At 41.7% G+C, this 16,899-nt stretch overlaps 1 protein-coding gene across 3 annotated transcripts in view; it reads right to left on the bottom strand.

The window, feature by feature from the left end:
* Positions 1-5,123: 5,123 nt before the first annotated feature.
* Positions 5,124-16,899, bottom strand: part of QSER1 (glutamine and serine rich 1) — a 146,988-nt gene continuing 135,212 nt past the window's right edge. For 2 of the 3 annotated variants that reach the window (XM_073576333.1, XM_073576335.1), the window contains exons 12-13: positions 15,962-16,057; positions 5,124-6,469 (exon numbers count right to left, since the gene is read on the bottom strand). In XM_073576333.1, coding sequence (XP_073432434.1) covers positions 6,329-6,469; positions 15,962-16,057 — 237 coding nt within the window. In that variant the 3' untranslated portion in view covers positions 5,124-6,328. Of the gene's footprint in view, positions 6,470-7,702; positions 8,308-15,961; positions 16,058-16,899 lie in introns of those variants that run through there. The other variant, XM_073576334.1, reaches the window with a different exon arrangement.

Here is a 16,899-nt window from a genome sequence, read left to right as displayed (position 1 = left end):
TGAGGCCACATGTAGGCTCCTCCTACCTTCTATAATCACTATAGGCTTGACCTCTCGTCAGCTTCTGACCTAGACTTTGGCAGGACTGTCATCAGCATGGTGGTCCCCCCCCAGGTGATGTGGTCTCTAAAAATCTCTCCAGTGGGTGCTGTCATGGCGAAGGGTAAAAAGCTGGATTACTTACCGGTAATGCTCTTTTAGTGAGTCCAAAAGAGCACCCACTCACTTCCCTCCCTGAAATACAGCACGTACAAATTGAGTACTTTTTCTTAAATATAGAGTGAATAAGTTTAAACATAAAATAATAGTATTCTGCCTAATACTTGGCGGTCCCCTCCTGGCACTCTGAAATCCAACCGTGGAGGAGAGGCGGACCGCCCCCTTTTATTTTCTGCAGGTTTCCTGTTCCTATGGGGCGGATCCCTCTCTCCAGTGAGTGCTGTTGTGGACTCACTAAAAGAGCATTACAAGGTAAGTAATCTGGCTTTTTTACTTTTTGCATGTTTCAATAGCCTCCATGGGAGACAAGACTCTGCACTTGTCCGATTGCCCCTGATACGTAGAGGGCTGCAGCCCTGCTCTATGTATCAGAAATGCTCACTTGCTATGAGCGCCGACCACCTGGCGGCGTTCATAACGATTGGCAATGACGACAGGGGTCTTCTCCTGACCAGGGTTGTCATGCCAACCCGTCTGCGACCCGCAGTCATACGACACGGGCGCCGATGGGAGGAGGAAAGGATGCGCTTCCTGTGCGTGGAAGTTAAATGCCGCTGTCAGAGTTTGACAGCGGCATTTAACATGTTAACAGTCACGGGTGAATCGCGATATCAATCACAGCTGTTCTGGGCACAGGTCAGTTGATCAGATCAGTTGTAATGTCCTGGAAAAGGTGCTGGCTCATCACGGCAGCCCGCACCAAACAGAAGGAGGCGTCCAATGACGGACTGTGTCAGTCATTGGAAGTTAAGGGGTTAACTGGCAGCTTTTTTAAAGTATTTTGTATGCACTTTTTTCTTATTTTTGCTATTGCGGACGGGGGTTTAGACTGATTCCTAATTTGAGATTTTTTTTAAAAATTGGCAAAATTGTTTGCAAATGTGCAGTCCTATCGCACAGGAGTGATTTTATATACCGCATATACTTGGGCATAAGCCGAGTTATTCAGCATATTTTTTTTTCTGTTGAAAACGTACCCCCTTGGCTTATATACGAGTCAATTGTCCAGAAAGCCGACGGGGAGCATCGGTTGACAGAGGCAGGGGCCTCCGGCTGTGGGTAAAGCCTGTGCTGTTGCTAAAGAGAAATGAATATTAATTTCTCTTATAGCATGCACAGTGACACACGCAGCAGCCACTTCCAGAACATATCCTACTTACCCTACTGTGCACCCTCGCAACATCCACGCAAACACGTGGCCCTGCTCATTAAGGTAATGAATATGCACAACTCTCCACTCCCATAGGCGTATAGGCGTGGAGGGAATATTCATTACCTTAATGAGCGGGGCCACGTGATCGCTCGGCACAGGAAGAGCTGCTGGCACTGGGACCAACAAGATGCTGCGAGGGCACGTGGAAGGTGAGTTTTTTTTCTTTATATAGGAACCATCCATACCAGGACAGGACGGGGGGAGCCAAGCACCAGGACAGGACGGGGGGGTGGGGGGAGTAAGGCATACCAGGACGGGGGGGGGGGGGGGGGGGAGGGGGAGCTATGCATATCAGGACAGGACGGGGGGGGAGCCATTCATACCAGGACAGGAACAGGACGGGGGAGCCATGCATACCACGATAGGGATGAGGAGACAATGCATATCCGGCTTATACTTGAGTCAATGAGCTTACCCAGTTTTCCGTGGCAAAATTAGGTGCTTCGGCTTATACTCGGGTCGGCTTGTACTCGAGTATCTACGGCATGTTAGATATTTTGTATAATTTGACATTTTGCACTAAAAAGTCACAAATAAAGTTAACCGGTAAGAATACATTTTTTTTACTTTATGGAAAATTTATGACGGAGGCAGCTATAGCGGGCATTATGGATTTACATATAGAAACTAGTAAAGACAAAAACAGAAATGGTGCCCATAGCAATCTATTTTCTAAAGTCTAAAAGGAAAAGAAAAAAAACAGCAGGAACCTGATGGGTTGCTACTAGAGTTGAGCGAATTTGTTTGGATTTGGTTGCCAAATATGAATTTGCCAAATTGGTACCCCATTCGTGCCAAATGTATGTTTGATGATCAGTTCCGAACATATTCGGTAATTTCTACTCCCACTGACTAATGATGTTCGGCTGTGCTTGACGAATGTTGCAAAAATAATATTCTCTGCCTATCGTATTTTGAAACTAACTTGAACAAATTCGCTCAACTCTAGTTGCTACTTGGTTTGCAGAGGATCTGAAGAATGTTTGTTTTTTGATCTGGGGTTTACGTCCCATTTTATCAAACGGGTTAAGGGAGCTGCTCTTCACTGCTCACCCCTCCGTCAGGAACATTACAGCAATGTGCAGCTGCACGCTGTTATCAGTCTCCTGATAATTGCTGTTTCTCTAGATAGAACAGCTGGGAGCTGCAAACGGAAAGGGGGGTGGGAGAAGTGAGGAGCAGCCCCCGTCACACTGAATTACAAGTGTTATAAAGATATTAGAACTGCTGCTCATCATTATAATTTGAGGGGAGGGACAGTACATTTTATTTATCATCTCCTAGGAATACCCCTTTAATTCATGTAGGAAAATCCATTAAACCAAGTAAAATTTTGATTCAGGCATCAGAGGGACATTTTCAGTGTTTGCCTCATTTTGATGACTCCAGTTGTATCCCTACTGTCTGTACAGTCCTCAAGTGCAATAAGTCTGCTCCAACTGTACATAAACACTATTCAACCAAACACAACAAGATCAGATAACAATCGCATCACTGAAGACTGCGTTTTGCCCATTGCTGTGACAAAGAATCCTTTGTTTTTCCATATTTTATGTTATCAAATAAGCGAATGAAATGTCAGACTCCTTATTCCAGAACAGATATATGCAGGTTAATTACGACATCTGCAGTGCAGCACTTTTGGCACAGTTATGCTGTAGTAAATCTCACGTTGAGTGAGACAACACCTGTATTGTAGACTCCTGTGGTAATGAAGGAATTGTGGCACTGGAAAGTCCCGAAAAGAAAAAGACCAGATGAGATCCAGGTAAAGCCACAATACAAAGGCAGAATTGACCAAACTTGATGTTATTTTCCTTCTCTGATGAACAACTATAAATATTGTGAAATAAGACTTTACAACTTGAGAGGGTTCATGCTCTGTGATTAATGGTGGTACGCAGAACTAGGGTGGCGCATAGCTCGGGTCTTTGTTGGTAGACCCAGACCTTTATCACAGGATCAGCTTACCAATGAGTCCAACTCATTGGGCTCTTTACTCAGAGATCCTGAGCCCTTATTACACAATGAATTAGGGATCAAAATACAATATTGGATGGGCAGAGTGTGCATGTGAGAAATCAAGGTAATGGAGCAAATATCAAACACTTCTACTGACCTAGGCTGCTCCTTGCTCTGATGAAGGGCTCATTCAGATGTCAGTGATATTTCTCATGTGCAAAAAGCCATCCAAGATTCACGAGTATAGATAAACACTATCGGTCCAAGATTCATCAGTGTCACTTTGGTCAGTGCCAGTTTTGAACATCAGTTTTGTCAGTTTCATCAGTTTTTTTTTTTTAATGAGAACATGACGTTTTCTTATGTTTCTCATATCTAACAGTCCGTTAAAAACAGATAAACGGCATCTGAGTGCTGCCTGATTTTTTTCACCGACCCATGTACTTGCATTGGTTTGATCGGAGACTTGGATTAAAATTGCACATTTCCCTGTGATTTTATATGGACCAATCACTCAACAAAAATACACAGCATGTGAACAGCAACATACATTACAATAGTTAGGCTTTTTTTCGGGAAAAACAAGGAAACTTGTACGAGAAAAACAGACATCTAAATGCAGGCAATGTTCTGTCAGCGCACCCATCGTCCATTTTAGTACATATCGTACTTGTATTCCACAAACGTTTTTTAATTTTCTTTCCTATTTCTCTTACAAACGTATGAATAAATGATGGACAACACCATTGTCAATACTGCGTGTCACTAAACGGTGGCTGGAAGCACCGGCCGGACAGGGTGGCTGCAGGCACCGGCCGGACAGGGTGGCTGCAGGCACCGGCCGGACAGGGTGGCTGGAGGCACCGGCCGGACAGGGTGGCTGGAGGCACCGGCCGGACAGGGTGGCTGGAGGCACCGGCCGGACAGGGTGGCTGGAGGCACCTGCTCTATTGAAAAGGTAGGAAATCCTAGACTACATGGAACACAAGCTGGTCATCATTAAAATACACTTAAAAAAAATAGGAGAGCACCATAAAGCCTACTGACATACAAAAAAAGGAATATTACCATTAATATCTTAATGGGAATTGGACCACAGCCTCCTAATACTGTTTTAGTCATCCCTGTATGATCATTCATCATTTCTTCAGTTGAAAACCGATAATTTGGCGATTTTTTTAAAAACTAATAACCAGAGTGTTGGTAGAAAAAATACTGCATAACATATGCAAGTTTTTGATATGTCTTTACTTGTGTTTTTCAATTGAATGGGTGAAAAAGCTACAAAAAAAGCTGAAAGAATTGACAGAAGGTTTGGAAAAGAAAAAAACACGGTTCCAATCTGCAAGGGAAAAAAATACTGTTGGGTAAAGAGATCTTTTGGTTTGCCCCCCAAAAATCATCGTTTTTGGCATCAAATCTTCCTGAGTAAAGACGCCCTGCAAAGTCCACGACAATGGCAGCCTATATGCACGCAGCGATCCAGTACTAATGGTTCTGCATGCCTGTCCAAAGAGGATATTCAGTGACCACCAATTAGCAGTTAAGACTGGACATTAGGTGGGTGAACCTTTGTGTGCCACCCTGGAAAAGACTCTCAAATTGATGAACACTCTCTTATTTTGTGGCCCTCTGTGTTTAGCAAATGGCACGCTGATATGAAAGTAAAGGGGGCAAGAAATGAACACGGAAGATTGAAAGTTTGGCAATCAAGGCTCAATTCATCAAATACATGTTAAGTCATTTATTTCCAAGGATCAGAAAATTGGTTGCATCGTCTACATTGTAAAAACTATAGTAACCTGCTATACATTTTGCCGGTTAAAACTGCAGCTAACATCTAGGTGGGAGGAGGGGATAGAAGCATTGCTTAAGATATATTGCATACAATGTGAAATCAACAAGTAAATAAAAGAGGATTTACTTAAAAGAACAAAAAAAAAAAAAAATTCAAAAAGAAAAAAAAAAAGAAAAGAAAAACACAACAGGAAGCTGTATTATTACAAAGACCCAGGAAACAGAATTATAACCACAATATTTTCTCTGTGAAAAATACAACTATTCGTGAGATAAAATGTACAATTGTTTTTTTTTCCTCAAAGAAAAAAAACACAGTATAAAGGAAAATAGTTTTCTTCAAAACAGGGAAAATAGTTAATGTCATTTTTATCCATTATAATATAATTTGTCACAAAAAGCAGTCAAAGGATTGCACCAACTCCATGTTCAGTCGTCTGAACTAAAAGAAACTTGTAAAAGGAGTCCATAAAGCAGAAAGATTTTTTTTTTCTACCGTTTTTTTTTTTTTTTTTTTTTAAATCATTGTGGCTATCATAAAGTGATGTATTGCAAAACTCTGTTTTACAAAATGTACAATATTGTAAATGTGATGACCGGGAAATTATAAACTCAAATATTGCTCCTGTGCCTCCAGATTATACTTTCTTGTCTTTTTTACCATGGGAGGAAAATGGGGTAAGATCGAGAAGTGAGGGATTTTTGTCCCCATTTTTTCCTCTCATTTTTAGAGACAAAAGGGCAAAAAGTGGTGAAGCAGTTTAAGTGTTAACGCTATAGGTGATGGAGTAATGAATTCTATAGTTTAGTGCATGCTGTATCATTTTGTCTGGAAAAGAAATATGCAATAGGCAACAGTTTACAGAACATGGGGAGAAACGTGCTGCTGGTCTCCCGGGTAGTCACTCTCCGTAGGTGTGAGATGGCGATGTAGTCACCGGCAAGCTGCAGAGATCAGCCAGTCCTGTGTATGTCAGCAGTCTCTGGTCTCTTTTTTTGCCTGTTAGAGTAATTTCAGGGGAGGGGGATACACTGGGAGAGTTGTGAAAGATTATTATTATAAAAAAAAAAAAAAAAAAAAAAAAAAAAAAAAAAGTGGTGAGGATGCTGAGGAAATTCAATAAAAAAAGTCAAACTTTAAGAGCATGTCTGTGCCACCCTGCTAAAAAGTTCACCAAATTTTTCAAAGAGATCCTCCACCCACTTCATGTTTTTCAGACAGTGGTTCACAAGCTCTGCTTGCTGTAGGTCCCGATTTGATTTCTGTACAGAGGTAACCTGGAATGGGAGAAAAAGATGAAGAATAGCTAAAAGAATATAACTTGCACAGTATGCAGAAGGTAAGCATTAAGCTCAACACTGCCCCCTAATGTACACAATAAAAAGGCATAGAAAAGAGACTGAGGATCCTGACTGATTGAATGTCCCATCAATACCAGAACGGAGGGGATGAAACGCTCCACATCCTCACCAGTTAGCTGAGTGGAGGGACTGCCGGAGTACCCCCAACTGTTCACTGGGCACAGCGCTCCACATTTGTTCTGGCTGTGCCTGGCATTGCACTTCCATTCTGTTCATCTGATTGGAACAAAGCTGCAGAGCCGCAGTACCAGGCAAATGACTCCAACAATGCAGAGGATGGTTGGTTGGGGCCCCTCTCAGTCAGCTAATCTGGAAGAGAGCAGAGTCAGACCCCCCTAGCGAAGTAACAGATAGATATAAATAGCATTTTTGCATCATATTGTGAGAGCCATTTCTTGCTTACAGAGCTGTACGTTTTATAGATGCCACCAATTTTGGGCTCCATATATCTTTTTGATAATTTTTTATGTGAAACAGAATGAACAGAGCTGATAGAACTGCCTAAATAAATTAAATATCTATTTTTATTGTATTGGTCCTTATGGATGTGGTCATACTGGAGATGCTTTTCTTGGTGTGTTTTTTATTTTTACTACCAAGCTTTTTATTGGGAAAAAAGGTTTCTTTGTTTTCAAACACAAACTTTAAAATGAAGATTATAGTTATCCTCTCTTACAATAGTAATTATTCCTGCACAGAATCTTGAACACATGATCTGTTGATCGCATAGATAATGCACTACTTCTGCAATGCAAAACATGAAGACAGAAAATCCACCTTTATTTTTATATGCATTATACCAGCAATTAGAGCCATGAAAGTTAAAGTCCCATAGACGGACTAAGTAAGAAAGTAAAAAAAAAAAATTGTAAAAATATTTAAAGATAAAAGTCACAAAATAAACAAAAAAAAGAGAAAAATATACCAATACACTTTTTATCTAAAACAAAAAAAAAAAAAAAATTCTTTTTTTTCCATAGAATAGTTTTTATTGTGTAAAAGAACCAAAATAAAAACAATTATATAAATGTGTTATTGCTTTAATCATACAGATCCGAAGAATAAGGTGGTCTTATTACTTTTATTACATGGTGAACGGCACCCCCTCCCCCCCCCCACAAGCAAATCCTGAATTACTGTTTTTTGTTCATCAAAATATTATGTGCCTGAAAATGGTACCAATAAAAACGTCAACTGGTCTACAAAAAACAAGCAGTCACAAGAATCTGCAGGCAGATATATAGAAACACTAGGTGTAGGCACAATGCTATCGCATCGGGAGGGCGGTAATGTCACGATGGGGACAGGCTTTGCAGAGTTGAGAATCTCCCCCCCCATGTGCTCACCCACAGCACTCTCTCTTTCCCCATGTGTTGACTTCTCCCGTCTGTGCACTCTTCTTTGACCTGTCTACCCCATGTGCTATCACCCTTGTCTGCTGTCTCTCTCCTTCCTGTGCAGTGTTTTCTCCTCATGTGCTGTCCCGTTTGAGCTGTCTCCCCCCTGTGCTCTGTCTCTCTCACCCCTGTGTATGACCGTGTACAGAGCATACCACATCTCCTGGGCAGGGGAGGATGCAAAAGACAACACTGACATTACCGCAGGAGATCGCAGAGGATACATTTTGTAAGGTAAAATATTGTTTAAAAACAGTCAGTGAAATATTTTACCTCACAAAATGAATCCTCTTTGATCCCCTGCTGTGATGTTAGTATTGTCTTTTGCTTCCTCTCTTGATGTGATATGCTCCGTACCTGCTCAGACACAGACAATTTTTAAAATGAACTTTTGTTCGTGTTAAAAACCCCTTTAATGTGACCGGCATATACAGTGTGAGAGTGTGTGTGTGTTGCGATTGTGTTCTGCTGGTGGTACTGCGCAAGAGGCTGGTACCACCAGCAATTTCCATATTGAGACACCCATCACTTGGGTGTCCCAATATGGCGGTCAATGAACTTCCGCCACTTGGAATTCTGGGATCCGGACACATCTGGACGGAACAGGATGTGAATATATTACAAGGTAATTATATTAATAGATTAACCCCTTCACCCCCAAGGGTGGTTTGGACGTTCATGACCGGGCTAATTTTTACAATTCTGACCACTGTCCCTTTATGAGGTAATAACTCTGGAACACTTCCATGGATCCCGGTGATTCTGACATTGTTTTCTTGTGACATATTGTACTTCATGTTAGTGGTAAAATTTCATTCAAATAACTTGCGCTTGTGAAAAAAAACGGAAATTTTGCGAAAATTTCGCAATTTTCCAACTTTGAATTTTTATGCCCTTAAATCACATAGATACGGCACACAAAAACTTAATAAGTAACATTTCCCACATGTTTACTTTACATCAGCACAATTTTGGAACCAAAATTGTTTTGTTAGGAAGTTATAAGGGTTAAAAATTGACCAGCGATTTCTCATTTTTGCAACACCATTTTATTTTTACGGACCGCATCACATTTGAAGCCACTTTCAGGGGTTTATATGATAGAAAATACCCAAAAGTGACACCATTCTAAAAACTGCACCCCTTAAGGTGCTCAAAACCACATTCAAGACGTTTATTAACCCTTTAGGTGCGTCACAGGAATTTTTTTGAATATTTAAAAAAAAAAATAAAAAATGAACATTAACTTTTTTTCACAAAAAAAATACTTCAGGTTCAAATTTTTTTATTTTACCAAGGGTAACAGGAGAAATTGGACTGCAAAAGTTATTGTGCAATTTGTCCTGAGTACGCTGATACCTGATATGTGGGGGGGAACCACTCTTTCGGCGCATGGCAGAGCTCAGAAGGGAAGGAGCGCCGTTTGACTTTTTCAATGCAAAATTGGCTGGAATTCAGATCGGACGCCATGTCACGTTTGGAGAGCCCCTGATGTACCTAAAGAGTGGAAACCCCCCACAAGTGACCCCATTTTGGAAACTAGACCCCCCAAGGAACTTATCTAGATGTGTGGTGAGAACTTTGAACCCCCAAGGGCTTCACAGAAGTTTATAACATACAGCCGTACAATTAAAAAATCATATTTTTTCCACAAAAATGATCTTTTCACCCTCAATTCTTATTTTTCCAAGGGTAACAGGACCCTAAAAGTTATTGTGCAATTTGTCCTGAGTACGCCGATACCCCACATGTGGAGGAAAACCACTATTTGGGCGCATGGCAAAGCTCGGAAGGGAAGCAGCGCCATTTGACGTTTTTGGCTGGAATTGAGATCTGACAACATGTCGAGTTTGGAAAGCCCCTGATGTACCAAAACAGTGAAAACCCCCAACAAATTACACCATTTTGGAAACTAAACCCCCCAAGGAACTTGTGTAGATGTGTGGTGAGCACTTTGAACCCCCCAGTGCTTCACAGAAGTTTATAACGCCCGGGCGTGAAAATAAAAAAATGGTATTTTTTCCACAAACATGATCTTTTAGTCACCAATTTTTTTATTTTCCCAAGGGTACCAGGAGAAATTGGACCCCAAAAGTTGTTGTCCAATTTGTCCTGAGTACGCTTATACCCCATATGTGGGAGAAAACTACTGTATGGGCACACGTCGGGGCTCGGAAGGGAAGGAGTGACGTTTTGGAATGCAGACTTTGATGGAATGGTCTGCAGGTGTCATGTTGCCTTTGGAGAGCCCCTAATGTACCTAAACAGTGGAAACCCCCAACAAATGACCCCATTTTGGAAACTAGACCCCCTAAGGAACTTATCTAGATGTGTGGTGAGCACTTTGAACCCCCAAGGGCTTCACAGAAGTTTATAACATACAGCCGTACAATTAAAAAATCATATTTTTTCCACAAAAATGATCTTTTCACCCTCAATTCTTATTTTTCCAAGGGTAACAGGACCCTAAAAGTTATTGTGCAATTTGTCCTGAGTACGCCGATACCCCACATGTGGAGGAAAACCACTATTTGGGCGCATGGCAGAGCTCGGAAGGGAAGCAGCGCCATTTGACGTTTTTGGCTGGAATTGAGATCTGACAACATGTCGAGTTTGGAAAGCCCCTGATGTACCAAAACAGTGAAAACCCCCAACAAATTACACCATTTTGGAAACTAGACCCCCCAAGGAACTTGTGTAGATGTGTGGTGAGCACTTTGAACCCCCCAGTGCTTCACAGAAGTTTATAACGCCCGGGCGTGAAAATAAAAAAATGGTATTTTTTCCACAAACATGATCTTTTAGTCACCAATTTTTTTATTTTCCCAAGGGTACCAGGAGAAATTGGACCCCAAAAGTTGTTGTCCAATTTGTCCTGAGTACGCTTATACCCCATATGTGGGAGAAAACTACTGTATGGGCACACGTCGGGGCTCGGAAGGGAAGGAGTGACGTTTTGGAATGCAGACTTTGATGGAATGGTCTGCAGGTGTCATGTTGCCTTTGGAGAGCCCCTAATGTACCTAAACAGTGGAAACCCCCAACAAATGACCCCATTTTGGAAACTAGACCCCCTAAGGAACTTATCTAGATGTGTGGTGAGCACTTTGAACCCCCAAGTGCTTCACAGAAGTTTATAACGCCCGGGCGTGAGAATAAAAAAATATTTTTTTCCCACAAAAATGATATTTTTGCCCCCAATTTTTTATTTTCCCAACGGTAACAGGAGAAATTGGACCCCAAAAGTTGTTTTGCAATTTGTCCTGAGTAGGCTGATACCCTACATGTGGGGGTAAAACACTGTTTGGGCGCATGGCATAGCTTGGAAGGGAAGGAGCACCATTTGACTTTTTCAACTCAGAATTGGCTGGAATTGAGATCAGACGCCATGTTGCATTTGGAGAGCACTTGATGTGCCCAAACAGTGGAAACCCCGAATTCTAACTCCAACCCTAACCCTAATGGGAAAATGGAAATAAATACATTTTCTTTTAATTTTATTATTTTTTTCCCTAACTAAGGGTGTGATAACGGGGGGTTTGATTTACTATTTATGGCGGTTTTTATATTTGGCAGCTGTCATACGCTAAAACACACTTTTTATTGTAAAAATAGTTTTTGCATCACCACATATTGACAGCTATAATTTTTCCGTATTTTGACCCAGAGTCATGTGACATCTTATTTTTTGCGGGACGAGTTGACGTTTTTATTGGTACCATTTTCGGGCACATGACATTTTTTGATCGCTTGTTATTCCGATTTTTGGGACGCAGAATGAACAAAAACCAGCGTTTCATGAATTTCTTTTGGGGGGTGCGTTTACACCGTTCCGCGTGCGGTAAAACTGATAAAGCGGTTTTATTCTTCGGGTCAGTACGGTTACAGCGATACCTCATTTATGTCATTTTTTAATGTTTTGTCGGTTTTATGCAATGAAAACTATTTTATATAAAAAATTATTTTTGCATTGCTTTATTCTGCGAGCTATAACCTTTTTATTTTTTCGATGATGATGATGCTGTGTGGCGGCTCGTTTTTTGCAGGACAAGATGACGTTTTCAGCGGTACCATGGATATTTATATGCGTCTCTTTGATCGCGCCTTATGGCACTTTTTGTTTGGAGGTATGATAAATCATTTTTTGCTTCGTTTTTTATTTTTATTTTTTAAGGGGTTCGCTAAAGGGGTTAACCAAATGGGACAGTTTTATAGGACAGGTTGTTACGGATGTACTTTTATTGTTTTTTTTTATTTCCAAAAAATGGATTTATTGGGGGAATTTTTTTATTTTTTCTAAATATTATTTGGCGATATTTTAAAACACACTTTTTTTTTTTTTTTTTTTTTTTACTTTATTACATAGTCCCAGGTGGGACATCACTGTCCTGTGACAGATCGCTGATCTGTCACATCACAGATCACTGTGACAGATCAGCGATCTGTCACAGGCACTGCTGAAGACTTCCTCATACCTGCGCTTTGCAGGCACTGAGGAAGTCAGCTCCCTGCAGGCCCCCGTCGCCATCTTGGATTCGGGGGCCTGCAGGGAAGGAGCCCCCCGCAGCAGCGCTGCACACTGCGCTGCTGTGGTGAGCTCAGGGAAGCACGGAAGGAGCCCCCTCCCTGCCGATGCTTCCCTTTAACCCCCGATACACCGCGATCATGTTTGATCGCGGTGTGCAAGGGGTTAACGTGTCGGGGGCGGTCGTGACCGCCCCTGACACATTGTGCTGGGCGTCAGCTGTGATAATTAGCTGACACCCGGCCGTGATGAGCGGCGCTCACCACGTGGGCGCCGCTTATTGCTGCGACGTACTATCCCGTCCATGGGCGTAGGGGCCCGGGTCCCATGGACAGGATAGTATGTCTGATGTCAGGAAGGGGTTAAAGCTCTCAAAATATGGTGATGCAAAACCTAGTTTTGTACTAAAAACTGTTTTTTTTTTTTTTTTTTTTTAAGTGTATGGCAGCAGTCAAATACAAAAAACATAAATCTGTTATCGCTCAGAACCCGAAGAATAAAGTCGCCTAATCATTTATACCGCGCAAGAAATAGAAAAAAATAAATGAAAAATTCTTCACCAGCTGTTGATTTATTCATTCTGCCCCCCAAAGATCGCAGTGAGGCTTGGTGGCTCACATTTATCCTGCGCTCAGCGTTTACACCGGGGTTTCCGTGTAAATCTCTGAAATACGCGATTCAGACGGAACCTCCAGCGGGAGATTCCCTATAATGAAGCAGATGGAGGCACTGTGGACGCCATAGCACCTGTGATCCAGCAGTGTAAAGTCTACTCAGGCGTTCATAAAAGTTCCATCGGCCACAGTTTTGTGCCCCTCTGTAAAGAACGACAACGCTGAACAGGGTCCAGAGTAACTCTGCTGCCTCATTACAGTGATTAAATCCCTCAGGGTTATTTGACCCATATGGTAAACACTGTTAAGCACAAGAAAAAAAAAAAATTAACCCAAGAATTGCTGTTCAGTTTCTGCAAAAATGATGTTGCCAGGTAACTTTTAACACACAATAGACACTAATAACAAAACTCAAATTCCCCTCCCCAATTCCACCGCTCTTGAATTTTTGCTCATTTTCCAGTACATTATACAATTATCAAAAAAATAAAGGGAACACTTAAACAACACAATGTATCTCCAAGTAAATCACACTCCTGTGAAACCAGCACTGATTGTGAATCAATTTATCCTGCTGTTGTACAAATGGGACACAAAACATGTAGAGATAATAGACAATTAGCAAGACAACCTCTATAAAGGAGTGTTTCTGCAGGGGGTGACCACAGACCATTTCTCTGTTCTCATCCTTTTTGGCTGTTTTGATCACTTTTGCATTTTGTCATTGCTCTCACCCCTACAGGTACTGTACAGTAACATGAGGCAGTGTCTACAACCCACAGACTATTTGACAAATTCGTTTATGAGGCAGCCATATTTCCCCTGGAAAACTCTGGTCATGTAGCATTATTTTTTTATGTGATCAACACATTATTAAGTTTTACTATTCACTGTATGATAGTTTATGGGTCAACATTTTCTATACAGAGTATAAAACTTATATACAGTATTCATCTGGTGAGGTATTATAATATCCTGTGCTAGCAGTTTTTTGTATCTGTATCCCCTATCTTTTAACATGTATTGTACCGTATATGTTCAATAAAGTATGTAAAATTGTTTCTAAATATTTGGCATTGGCTTCCGCTTGTTTATAGGATTGTGTACAACCCACAGAAGTTGCTCAGGTAGTGCAGCTCATCCAGGATGGCACATCAATGCGAGCAGTGGCAAAAAGGGTAGCTGTGTTTGTGTCCAAAGCATGGAGCATATACTAGGTGGCAGGCTAGTACACCAGGAGGTGTGGAGGGGGCCATAGGAGAAAAACAACATAGCAGCAGGACAGATACTTCCTCCTTTGTGCAAGAAGGAACAGGAGGAGTAGTGCCAGAGCACTGCAAAATGGTCTCAAGCATGCCACTAACATCCATGTGTCTGCTCAGACTGTCAGAAACCATCTCCATGAGGGTGGTATGAGGGCCCAACGTTCACAAGCAGATTTTGTGCTTACAGAACAACACTGTTTAGGGCATTTGGCAGAGAACACCAAGATTGGCAGGCTCGACATTGGCGCCCCTCGCTTTTCACGGATGAGAGCAGATTTATACTGAGCACATGTGACAGACGTGACAGTCTGGACACTGTGGAGAACATTCTGCTGTCTGCAACATCCTCCAGTATGACCTGTTTGGCAGTGGGTCAGTAATGGTGTGGAGAGGCTTTTCTTTGGAGGGCTGCACAGCCCTCCATGTGCTAGCCAGAGGTTCACCGACTGTCATTAGATACCGGGATGAGATCATCAGACCCATTGTTAGACCATATGCAGGTGCAATAGGCCCTATGTTCCTTCTGATAAATGACATTGCTAGGCTTCATGAGGCTTAACTGTGTCAGCAGTTCCTGCATGAAGACATTGATGCTATGGACTGGCCCGCCCGTTCCGCAGACCTGAATGCAATCAAACAAAGGACATAATGTCTTGTTCCACCCAATGCCACGTTGCACCACAGACTGTCCAGGAGTTAACTGATGCTTCAATCCAAGTCTGGGAGGAGATCCCCCAGGAGAACATCTGCTGCCTCATCAGGAGCATGCCCAGGCATTATAGGGAGGTAATACAGGCACGTGGAGGCCACACAAACTACTGAGCATCATTTCCTTGTTTTGAGGCATTTCCACTGAAGTTGGATCAGCCTGTAATTTGATTTTCCACTTTGATTTTGAGTATCATTCAAAATCCAGACCTCCATGGGATATTAATTTTGATTTACATTGATCATTTTTATGTTTTATTGTTCTCAACACATTCCACTATGTAATGAATTAAGATTTGCAACTGGAATATTTCAGTGATATCTAAAATGTGGTATTTTAGTGTTTTCATTATTTTTTTGAGCAGTGTATATCAATATGGGGTCCTACAACTTGTTCCGCAAAAATATGCCTCATAATGCTAGGTCAACAGAAAATAATAAAAAGTTATGGCTCTTGCAATGAGAAAAAAATGTGCAAGAATAAAAATTGGCTGCGGGGAAAGAAGGGGTGAAAGTAGAGGAGAAAGTGCTAGACCTGCAATGGTATGACCACTTGTTTTAAAAGCTGCAATAGTACTGCAAATTTAACAATCTTCTATGAAGTCCATCTAAAGACGATAGCATGACATCCGATCGACACTATGACCGAGTTGCAGGGGGTCGAAATGTGCCTGAATTGGCCAACCACTGGGATTACATCACTTACATTCTTCTGTCAGAGACTGACAGTGCTATTAAGTGGCTTAACACCGGGGTCACAGCTAGAAGTATAACGTGGTTGGCTCCTACCGTATGTGGCGTGGCCTCAGCTCCTGAGCCTGCTCTACACACCAGAATTACCTGGGTAGCAACACTTTTAAAAAGAAATAAACAGCAAAAACTGGAGCTTAAACACTTACCTCATCTTTGCATATAAGGTATATGTGGTATTTGTAATGGTGGAGTGCATGGTACAGTGAACACAACTGAGATTTTTCTGGATCTACAGTGAACTCCTGTTGAAAAATAGATGTAATGAAAAATAAAGGGTTAAAATACCACAGTCTACTACGAGGTCAACATAAATACAGTCATGGCCAAAAGTATTGACACCCCTGCAATTCTGTCAGATAATATTCAGTTTCTTACTGAAAATGATTGCAAACACAAATTCTTTGGTATTATCTTCAATTAATTTGTCTTAAATGAAAAAACACAAAAGAGAATGAAGCAAAAAGCAAAACATTGATCATTTCACACAAAACTCCAAAAATGGGCCGGACAAAAGTATTGGCACCCTCAGCCTAATACTTGGTTGCACAACCTTTAGCCAAAATAACTGCGACCAACCGCTTCCGGTAACCATCAATGAGTTTCTTACAATGCTCTGCTGGAATTTTAGACCATTCTTCTTTGGCAAACTGCTCCAGGTCCCTGATATTTGAAGGGTGCCTTCTCCAAACTGCCATTTTTAGATCTCTCCACAGGTGTTCTATGGGATTCAGGTCTGGACTCATTGCTGGCCACCTTAGAAGTCTCCAGTGCTTTCTCTCAAACCATTTTCTAGTGCTTTTTGAAGTGTGTTTTGGGTCATTGTCCTGCTGGAAGACCCATGACCTCTGAGGGAGACCCAGCTTTCTCACACTGGGCCCTAAATTATGCTGCAACATTTGTTGGTAGTCTTCTGACTTCATAATGCCATGCACACGGTGAAGCAGTCCAGTGCCAGACGCAGCAAAGCAACCCCAAAACATCAGGGAACCTCCGCCATGTTTGACTGTAGGGACCGTGTACTTTTCTTTGAATGCCTCTTTTTTCTCCTGTAAACTCTATGTTGATGCTTTTGCCCTAAAAGCTC

This window comes from Dendrobates tinctorius, unplaced genomic scaffold (genome assembly GCF_039654945.1).
Source record: "Dendrobates tinctorius isolate UK_male_01 unplaced genomic scaffold, ASM3965494v1 ptg000048l, whole genome shotgun sequence".
Lineage (NCBI taxonomy): Eukaryota > Metazoa > Chordata > Amphibia > Anura > Dendrobatidae > Dendrobates > Dendrobates tinctorius.
This window is presented reverse-complemented; position numbering and strand designations above follow the sequence as displayed.